The 11,505-nt window shown below is 32.2% G+C and overlaps 1 protein-coding gene across 1 annotated transcript in view; it reads left to right on the forward strand.

Annotated features, from left to right (window-relative positions):
* Nucleotides 1-5,504, forward strand: part of LOC129227979 (rhotekin-2-like) — a 33,712-nt gene extending 28,208 nt beyond the window's left edge. The window contains exons 10-11 of the mRNA XM_054862605.1: nt 112-228; nt 2,645-5,504. Of these exons, the coding sequence (XP_054718580.1) occupies nt 112-228; nt 2,645-2,832 (305 nt within the window). The 3' untranslated portion in view covers nt 2,833-5,504. The remainder of the gene's footprint in view (nt 1-111; nt 229-2,644) is intronic.
* Nucleotides 5,505-11,505: the final 6,001 nt, after the last annotated feature.

Here is an 11,505-nt window from a genome sequence, read left to right on the forward strand (position 1 = left end):
GATAATCGGAAGTTTAATGTGATCATCTTTATTACTTCGGTATTAGAAGAATATTCTTCCCGTAAGCTGGAAAATCTATATTTCTTTTCTCTCTCTTTCTTTTCTCTCCAGAGCTATGGAAGCCAGCCACTGAATCTCTCATGGAAATCTCATCCCCATGTGCTTGCCGCAATTCACAATCATTTAAGCATAGAAACAGTTCTTTGTACGATGAAACGCCATTTTCTGGTAAGTATTACTCAAATGTGAGAATGTTTATACAAATTGAAAAGTAAAATATTACCGGTTATCCTTTTCGTCTCTATTTTATAAGTGATTGAATTTTAAGGCATTGTGAACTATTTATGTGATTTAATTCTTAATTTTTCGAAATAAACTACGCCCAAAAGCATTTTTAAGGGAAACGAAAATCTCCTTTTTTGTAAAGATATATACCAATGTTAAAGTACTAATTACCATCCCAATTGGAACAATACCACATTTATGTTAAAACTATCTGCATCGTCCGGTTTTGCACGGTCTGACTCGAAAATAAATGTTATGTCAAGTGACGCGTGCTCAACAATCAGGCTTCAACAAAAAAAAAAAAAAAAAAAATCAGTAAAATTTTGCGGCAGATTGCCGAAAAATAACCGAAAAGGAAACATTTTAAATCCCCCGATTGCAGGAACAGACCCAAAACAAAAGTCAGAATTTTATTTGTTCATATTCGAAAAAAAATAGCAACAGATCTTTATTCTCAATGATTTTCTTCACGTTACAGATTTTTTAAAACACTGTGACGGAAAGTTGAGATGAAGCACTGAATAATAATTTGAATGGAGGAAAGTCTTCGAAAAATAAGGATTTTATGTCTAAATCTGAGTATCATAATTATTTCGCAACTCCAGAGCTCGAATACGCTACCTTGCGGTGATTAAAAATACTACCGAAAAAGGTAAAACATTCCCTTTCACGTGTGTTCTTTAAGGTAAGTTACAGGCTTCAGACAGTTTATGGTGTAATGCAATTTCAGAAGAATAGAAAAGAAAGCTTCCCCCAAACACGATAAAAAATTGATGTCATTCACTAAGCGTCAAAGCAAGTTATAAGTTACGGCATTTGTTTGTTTATCTTTTTCATCCGCCATTAGACAGTGGCGGCAGTGCTCCCTATAGTTTATTGGAGTTGCGAATAGTTTTTAATTGATATCTGCGATATTTTTTATCGGAGTATTATGTTAAATAGCCACAACCGGTAAAAGCGATTCAGAAACGTTCCTGGAAAATAATGGGCAGCTGATGTGCCCCATTTCTGCCAGTAACATATCTGGCAAAAACCTGGAACGTTTTCCGCTAAAATTTAGCAACCTTCCTGAAATTATCCTGGAAACCTCCCGAGAAATTCAGAAATCTTCCCGTTTAAAGCTAGCCGTGTCTCTGCATCTTTAAACTTTGGTAGATGTAATGTATAGCTTGAAAACACAAAAAGTTAAATGATTAAAGATAGAATCTATCTATCTTTAGTTTTTCATTTTATTCTCGAGCTTAATCATTTAGAAACGTTTGTCTTGCTTCAGATAAACCTTGGATAGATTCTTCAGTCATAAGAGAAATTTCGTTATTTATGGCGATTCTTTCCTCGGTGGATCAGAAACTGATACTCAAATCTCACGAAAGTTTCGTCGTATTTGACGAAACGTCTTCGTGAAAATTGCTCCGCTTGAACCTCCCTTCAAATTGAGAAAACTGACGAAAATTTCTTGAGATTTGAGTATGAGTTTCTAGCTCGGTTAGGAAAAATTAGTAAATGGGCCCCTATTTAAGACTTAACCACTATACAATGGGAGCAGACTTATCGACATTTTGGTTCCAACAGTTTCGATTGGCAAAAATTAGCATTTGTATAAAAGCCTGGTTTCAGTAAACTGGTGGCGAGCTTTAAACATGTTGCCTGATTGATGTTTGCTTGTTTTATTCTGTAAATGAAGAAGATTTAATCAATACAAAATTAGAAACAAATAAGGTGTTAAAATGAGGTTTATTGCTGTAAACATTTCCCGATACATTTTTGTTGAATTGCGAACTAAGTTATCTTTCTAGATCTACCATAAGTGACTGTTTACTCAACTTATCAACAATTGTTTTACGATATAGCAACCAGCGAATATTATAACGTAATTATAAATATAGAAACAAAGTTTGTCTTAGAGCCATGATGTCGGCGTGTCCTTTTTAAGTGTTTCTAGTTAGAGCAGACTTTCAAGTAGGTAACGAAGTTTCTATTTAAGACACTTGCCTGCATATCTCGTATAACTGCGGGATCCAGACTTGCTCTCGTTGTTAATTGCTACCCTGAGAGGGATGCGAACGTACAGAAGCCGGTACACTTAATAAATACTCTCAATCAATCTTTAAACTGGTAATTAAAAGTTTTTTCCCATCAGTGAGAAGTCTGCATTCTTGCAACTTTTAGCAATCAGGAAGCTTTTTAACAAAGAAACTTGATTTTTAAAGGAAATTGATGAAAGCCTGTGAAATTCCAAAACGCTTCACGGAGATAATCAGTGTCATTTCGGATTTTTTTTTTACAGCTCACTTCTGAGACTTAGTGGTGAATTCCTGAAAGTGTAACATATTTATTAATTTAGTTTCTTGCTTTGCAGAAGATGGGGAGTGTTCCAGCCAGTCATCCCTCCACAAAGAAAGCCATCGAATATCCACCCCTCCCTTTTGTTCCTGGTCGTCTGGATCTTCCTCAACCAACAGTTCTTTCGAGCATCCCCTGTCTAAATCGTCTCTCAATCGGCGATCCGTTAGTGCATATTTTCCTTCGTTTTTTCACTCGTCGTGAAACAGCTCATGGACATTAAGATTTGCTTTGAAATACAGTTGTCGTATCACACTGATATCATTAAATAATACTCCAGGCATGTTTGTTTTTATCACATTTAAGTTCAGGGCGCTGCTAAGTAGACGGATGCAGAAATTCAGAGCAAAATTTATTTTTTAGTGTTCTGAAGGTTCAATACTGTATTATAGTAATAGTCTAGCACATTCAGAATTTCCTTCTGAAGGGTAAGGGGGTTAAAAGAAATCAACATTTCTGCTCATACAATCCATATACGTATACTAGTTGCGTCACCCGGCATTGCACGGTCTACTTCGAAAATAAAAGCTATGTCAAGTGACGCGTGTTCAACAATCGGGCTTGAACAAAAAAAAAAAAAAAAATCAGTAAAATTTTGCGGCAGATTGCGGAAAAATATCCAAAAAGTAAACATTTTAAACTCCCGGATTATAGGAAAAGCCATCAAAACAAAAGCCAGAATTTTATTTGTTTATATTCGAGAAAGAAAAAAAGTTGAGATGAAGCACTGAATAATAATTTGAGTGGAGGAAAGCCTTCGAAAAATAGGGATTTTATGCCGAAATCTAAGTGTCATAATTAATAGTTTTTAATTGATATGTCCGCTAATTACTATCGGAGGATTATGTTAAATGGCCAATCATAAAGACGGGAAGAATACGAATCCATCGATCCCTGGTTCGATATTCAGTTCGCTGTCATTCGTGAGAAGTAACTTGGACATACATACATAGGTAGATACGCTCAGTTTTTAATTATCTAAGATTTATTAACGTTCTTAAATCGGATAATATTTAAAACCAACGGTTTTGGGTTGCTTTGTCCTCAACCCATTCCCTCGCTATGCCTCCGGCCGTAGATGCTTCTGTATTTTCTTATAATTCAGTGAAACCTAACCTACGGCCAGCGGGCAATATGGGACCCATGACGCTGATTCATGTGGTCTATTCTTATGTTCAATGTCACGAACCGAAAACCATATTTCCCAAACATCAGATCTTCTTCAACCGATATTAAGAATGATTGTTACAAATTTGGACAGACGAAAATGAAAATAAGCGAGCGGTAATGAAAACAACAATTTTTGGTTTGAAATTTTCGTCCTTTCTCCGTGCTTTCACATGTTATCTGGAAAAATGTCATTAATTAAGAAAATTGTATTATTCATCTTATGCGGGAAAAATTATACTTAAGCGTATTTACATTTTACGTGTGTTCCTGTTCAAGAAATTCAGCTCAATATAAGGTGGTCCTCAGGTTAAAAAAGTTGAGCACAGCTGTCATAAATAACAGTTTGTAAGATGAGCTATTAAAGGGTTTGTGCTACTAATAAAAGCATAAAAGAGAAACGAAATTTGATGCTGCAAATATCTGAAATCACTGAGTAAAATCCTATAGCCCGGTTAGTTAATTGTCTCAAACTTGACTTTTTTGACCTGAAGATGACTGCCTCGTTTGAAGATATGCCGTAAGGTGACCAACGCGAGATCTAATTATGTGATGGCAAGAGTCAAAACACTATAAGTAGTCACCATAAGTAATCATTTCGGTTTAAATGATAATTTGTCTTGGTCAAAGAATATCATAAGACTAGAAAATCGCCCGTCAAGGTATGATGGGTGAAAATTGCTTTTACATTTGAACGAAGCAATTGCCTGTTGATGATATTTTGATAATTGAAATTTTAACCCTAATTGCAGTGGATTAACCCTAAACTCCAGTAGATAGCGTTAAATGTTGACCACTTTTTCGTTTCTTCATTCTCCTAAAATGAGCCTTATCTGTAAAACAGTTAAGTTACCGGATACAGTACAGTCTTGTCAAAAAAAAAAAAAAAAAAGCATTTCCCTGCCATGTCAAACACTGCCAAAAAATATTATCAAATTATCATGCCGTGGCGCGAGTTTCATTGTTGATGACGTCAGGACCTTTGCTCGATCATTGGCTATTATATATATATGAAGATGATCTAAATGAGTTTTAGTCCCTTTTGCCTTTCTAATAGGGATATTTCATAAGATCGGCAGCAATCTCTGTAATTCAGTTTCAAGATTGCCTTGCTTGTGCCAATTACAGATTGTTTTAGTTTAGCATATCCCATACAATATTCTGATCGACACCGATGAGTCTTAAATGTATATTTAATAAGCTAAGCTAAGAAAAACCATCAGTTTAATAAATATTTAAATATGAACAAGAGAAGGTGGGTTAAACCCTTCTAGTTTCCTCTGCATACTAATACAGATCCGGGGAGAAATCACAAGTTTAATTTTCAGTTAGTGTTCTTTCTTTATTTCTTTTTTTCCTGAAAGAAACATATTTTTTTCGGCGAACAATTTTGCTCTCAAATGATGTAAACAGATTTCAAGGAAAAAAAATAGAAAAAAGAAAAAGAGGTGTAGATATTGACAAGTATTTTTTTTTTTTTTTTCTATTTTTCTGACGAGGACAGACACTGATATATTGGGGAAAACAAGTCTTCATTTCTCAAACAAAAGAGGAATGTGGGGCAAAGTTGTTTTGAAAACTACTTTAAATAAAGAAAGAACATTGTATTTCATAATAAGCTTGCATCGAAGCATTATTTTTTGCTTTCGGCAGTAAAATTGTGCCTTCAAAAAAAAAGGTGGAAATTTTTCACTTTTTTTTTTTCTCCATGGAGCAAAGTGAAAAACGAAATATTTTTTAAATGAAATATTTTCAATTCGATTTCGAAAAATGTTTTTAGATAAATTAATGAGCAAATAAAAGGTTAATTCATAAAATGAAAAGATAATGAAAGAGTAATTTCTTAATAAGCAATTAAATTATTAATGAAATATTTTTTGAATGAAATATTTTCTATTCGATTGGGAAAAGTATTTTCGAACGAAATATTGAGTACTTTAGGTACATATTTAACATATTCAAGCTTTAAAATATAGAACATGTAAGTTTTCATGAGTCCCGGATCAATAAATTTTGGGCCCCAGCAGCAAAATATGTGGAGGCTAGCTCCAGAGGCTAGCAGTGTATATTTGCAACGTTAATAAGACTTAATGCTAGTTATAAATAAATTGTCTGAAACTGAATTTTGATCTTCTATCTTTTCGCACGTAAAGCGTTTCAGTATAATACATTTGAATTTCGTTTGAACTTCAAACAACTGTGTTCAAAGCAAATTAAATCCATTTTACACTAGTCATGATTTTACTTTAAGAGCATCTTTGAAAGATATGTTGTTGTGTCGCGTGAAAAATATACTTTTTTAATGAAGAGTAACCATTATTGAAATCTAAAGAGCAATTATAATACATCGGGTTGTGTTTCAATTATATCTGTACTCTTCTCAATCAACAATATTTTTATTTGCGTTGAAAATATTTCGAAGGAAACTGTTCTGCATGGGAAACATTGTTACAAACAAGGTAGAAAAGTGTGCAATACAATTTAAAAATGCAGAGCTTTTAAATATTTTGTTTATTGTTTCGAGTTAGAATTTGTTTTGCATTTTATTCTTATAGGTATATTTAGATAATTGTTTAAAGCACTGTTGTTTTTTCTTTAATTGCTAAAACCAGTTGAAATTAAAATGTTTCTAAAAGGTATAGTATGTTTGTATTTTTTTAATGCAAATTTCAGTCTTTGAAAATATTACGTTTTATTCCGAATTACAATCATTTTTTCTGTAATAACTAAAGTTTAAATTTTGTTAAAATTTCACTTCTGTTAAAATAATTTTTTGATAATGCTTGGTATACAAAATTCCTACAAGCAAGAAAAATAAACTTATATGATTTCATAGTTGTCTCCAAAGCATGCAGTAAAGTGATGCATTTATACAAATTTCTAATTGTTTTAAGAAATATTAAAAGATATTGTTACTTAAGTCAAAAAGGGACACAATAACTGAATTTAAAAAAAATGGCCAAAGCTGCCACATTTCTTCTAAAGACTTATAATGGCGCACTAAAATGTGCTTTCGAAATTGCAAATAATGTGGAATAAAAACTGATTGTGTTGCCAAAAACTATTAAACTTTTTTTTATAGTTGTATGTATTAATTTTTTAAAACTTTTTCTGCTAACCTATACTTATTTTTTCCTGTGCTTATGACCATCAGAAACGTACTTCTTTACTATGTGAAGTTTACATTTCAGTGCCCAATCATGCAGTTATGATTGATTTAATACTGATGACTATCAAGCATCATTGCCATCCTAGATTGAGTTCAGCAGACTTGGGTTGAAAAAAATATTAAAATGCATTTGAGCCAAAAAAAAAAAAAAAAAAAAAAAATGCTTGTTTTGTTTCGTTTGTTATCTAAATAGGTAATTAGGGTAATTGCACCAGTAACAGACAAGGGTCCAGTAACATACAGTCATAATTTTGGATTTAAAATTTTAAGCAGGTAAAACTGATGGTGCTCTGACCCATTGACATTGCGCAACCATTTTGTGTTATCAGAGTGAATTTTATGAGTCAATTGGTATTTATATATATACAAGGCAGTGGCTTATGAACAGACACCAGGACGTCTGCTAGTGTTTCATGTTCATTTGAATTGAATAAGATTTTACATCTAAAATTAAAGAGCATTTGCACATTTTGAAGAGAAAAAGGGAATTTTGTCCACTACTCTTCCTTTCTTCCTCCTCTTTGTTATTAGGTATTATCAGATTTTTCGGAGTCTGTTACTGGGGGGTCGGAACTTTTTTCAAAATTGAGCAACTAAAAATAGAATAAACTAACTCAGAGGATCCAGAAGCAGCCAAACGTTAGATGAGATGTAGTTGCGTGAGATAAAAATAGTTTAAAAATTCTAAATACATTAAAAGACTCAGAAAGTTGAACAAACCTTAAAGCGATGTCTTAAGCATGTCTGTTACTGGTGCTGTTACCCTATATTTGCGATAAAAATAGCTTGCTATTATGTGTTATTCCCGTTCATAGCTATGAATTCACTTAGTTTTATTTTCCATTGCCTTGGTTTGGCACAAGATGTATAAATTGTACTTTCTTTGCTGAAATTTTTTTAAGACATATAAACAAAACGTAAAATTAATATGTTAATCTCCCAGTGAAAAGCAAATCCTTAACTGTATTCTACCTTATGTTGTACAAACAGGATTATGGAAATGAATTTTTGTAAAATGAAACATTTTTTAAACAGGGTTTGAACAAGGTGTTTGTTTGCATTTCAATGGCTATTACATGCATTTTTTTTTTCAGGAACATTCTTCAAAGAATCATGTCGAAATTTATCAATCATATGTGTGTAAATATTGCATAGCAATAATATTTTCCATTTTATTTTGAGAGAAATGTACAGTATCAATTTTGATGAGGTTGTTATTTTGCAGAATGTTTTATTTTGCTTTTATTTAATACCCACATATACCTTTTAAATTGTATACATTATTGTGAATGTACTTTTTTTTTAAATAAAAAGTGATTTGTAAAACTGGGAATAACTTATTTATATAGTAAAGATAAAGATTGTCGTCCTGTTGCACTCCGCCTGTTTTTTAACCGCCGACACACAGAGGAATGGGGTTTATAAGTTTGATGTGTCTGTGCATATATGTATCTGTCTATGTGTGTCAGTGTGTGGCACACGAGCAGCTAAACCGATGGACCGATTTTGAAAAACTTTTTTTTTTTTGTTCGAAAGGAGAGTTTATCGAGAGTGTTCTCAGCTGATTTGCGTCTTTGGATGACTTTAATTAACGCAGATATTAATTTAAAATCTCTGAAAGGTTTTTCGCGATTTTTGCAGTGAAAACATATTTTAAAATTTAAAAATTTAGTACAAAAATAAAGAGTCGTTTTTTCTGCGTCTAAACGAATGAGTGTAGAACTTCCATGTTACATAGAATCCGAATTATAACGTTTATTTAAAGCGGATTTTAAATATCGCTAAGCCTTTATTCACGCGATTAGTAACCGAATTCATTGTTGACCGACAAGGGAATTAAACGCAATGTTTGAAAATTTTTATCGGTTGCCAGTTTCTATGCGTCAACAAATAAAATACTTGTTAAATGATTTTAGGGCTTTTGAAAGGATTTTCAATTTTCCCTCTTGATTCTACACTTGCGGCTCAGTCGAGAGTTTTTAAAGTTTTTGATTTTAGTTACTTGTATATTATAGAGTAGATTAAAGACATTGTCAAGGAAAAATGAAATAATAAACATAGAAGTAAAATAACATGACATAAACTAGAGAAAAAATAATGAATAAATGTATGTACTTGTGTGTACAGTACAACCTCGGTATCTCAAATCTCTCGGGACGGGGAAAAATTTCGAGATATCAAGTTTTCCAGTTATCAAGGTTTAAAAAAAAACGGCACTAGTAACTCTCACATTTACAGACGCGTACGCTATATGCATTTATATATGTACTATGGGACCACTTCGAATTACAATCAATAAAGTAGTTTTCAATATTTCACTAGATTTGAAATTTTCTAATTGTCGAAAGTGCACAGGATAAGATTTTGAAATGAACAACAATTTCAACTTGTTTTTTTAACCTAAAAATTTAAAAATTCTAATTTTATCTTTAACCAGTTACCTCACATTCAAAAAGTTTTCAGCAGCCATTTTGTAGGAGTTAAAAAAGTTGAATGATGAAAATGAGAAACCCTTTTTCCGTTTTCGCTTGAAAACTGCCGACGGACGAAAAATCGAATCCCTTTCCTCAAAGTGAACATGTTCGAGAAAAATGCACAAAAATTCTAAACTCTGGGGAATACACTGCACCCCCTTCATGCCAACACTCCCCTATTATCTTGCCCCAATCCCTATTCACAAAATTTCCAAGAAAACTGGTTTTACTACAAAAATTGCCAAAGCAAAACGACAATTGAATCTTGCTTCTGTGCAAAAATTTCGACATATCAAGGGTTTCGAAAAATAAATTCCCAGATAACTATGGAAAATACATAGGGGCTTTTATAGAAAATGCTGGGGAAAATTTTTGTTTCGAGACATCAAGGGTTTCGAGATAAGGAGGTTCGAGATATCAAGGTTTGACTGTATATATATATATATATATATATATATATATATATATATATATATATATATATATATATATATATATATATATATATATATATATATATATATATATATATATATATATATATATATATATATATATATATATATATATATATATATATATATATATATATATATATATATATATATATATATATATATATTCATATGTTTCCTATACAAATCCACATTTTACGTCGGTTCACAACAAAATTTGGTAAGGAGGTACTTTGGCACCCGAGATGGAACGTAGGAGGGGGAGGGAGAAAGGGGGGAGTCAAATGGCGAAAAAGTACCGAACCGTTCGAATTTTAATTTTAGGACCCGATAATGGCATTAAAGGACTCTTTCTACCCGAAATAATTATCCGATTGTCCTGAATTTAGTCTCATTCAAAAGCCCGCGAAAAATACCCCCCGAAGTAGATTTAACTCCTTTGAATTTAAAAAAAAAAACAAAAAAAAAAAAAAAAAACAAGGCTGTGTAAGATCACCATTTGAAGAATTACAAGCATTTTTCAGCAACGGAACATCAACATTGAATCGGAAATTTATCGTCTGCCACTTGCTCAGTTTTAATTAGCGTGAATAAAATTAGAAAGATCTGTTGTTGTTTCTCTACTGTGAACAAATAAAATTCTTGCTTTTGCATTGAGGTAAAAATTTTGATTATTATTTTTTTTTTTTAATTTATTTAGTTGTTTATTTATTTATTTATTTATGTTTTCTGCCAGCAGAAGATAATCAAGGATTTTAGTTCCATTGATGGAGGTTTGCGTTTAAATTATTTCAGACTTTAGGATTTGCCGTTAACGTTATTTCAGAACTCTTATTTTGACAAGTAATTTTAAAGTATTTTGTTTTTTTCTCCATTATTTAAGCCTAATTATTGAATATGCGTCACTTAACATAACTTTTATTTTCGTGGTAGACTGTGCGAAGTCTGGCGACGTAGCTAGTATGCATATAAATAAAATAACATGATGTTTAGCATTCCGAGCCATCTTGGCTCGGAATCGATGCTGCTGTCATGTCTCTGCACTATCTCAGGCTTTTTAAGGGGCAAATTGCGATAACTTAATATAGTATAATCGATACTGAAAATACAAATCAAAAAAGCAAAAACTGCTCCGAGAAAGATTTTCTATTCATTTATCCTAAACTCTCTTACAGAGCTTATGACTCCACTATATAACATTTTTTTTTTTCCAGACTTGAACAAGTTGTAATCAGTGCTACCATGAGATGCTTCTAGCTGGTTCAACAACATACAGTTCTTTATTTATCTTTATTCCCTCGTTATTAAACAATGAACAGTTTTCGGATAGTTCATACCGAAAGAGCTCTTGCATATCATAAAATCGAACTTGAGTTATTTGTAAGAAGCGGTGATATAAAATTTTGCACTTCTTTTTAATAGTCCTCCCTGTAGCAACTAAATTTTGTGGTTTGTTGTTATGGAATGTTGGCTATGGGCTTGAGATTTTTACTGATTTGTCCCCGCATTGTGCTTTGAGCAGTGTATGAAACATGTCTGCACTGGTCTTAAATAAGTTTAACATCTTATCTGTTTAATTTTCTGAAACCAGTGATTTTATTAGTTATTTGCG

This window comes from Uloborus diversus, chromosome 8 (assembly GCF_026930045.1).
Source record: "Uloborus diversus isolate 005 chromosome 8, Udiv.v.3.1, whole genome shotgun sequence".
NCBI lineage: Eukaryota > Metazoa > Arthropoda > Arachnida > Araneae > Uloboridae > Uloborus > Uloborus diversus.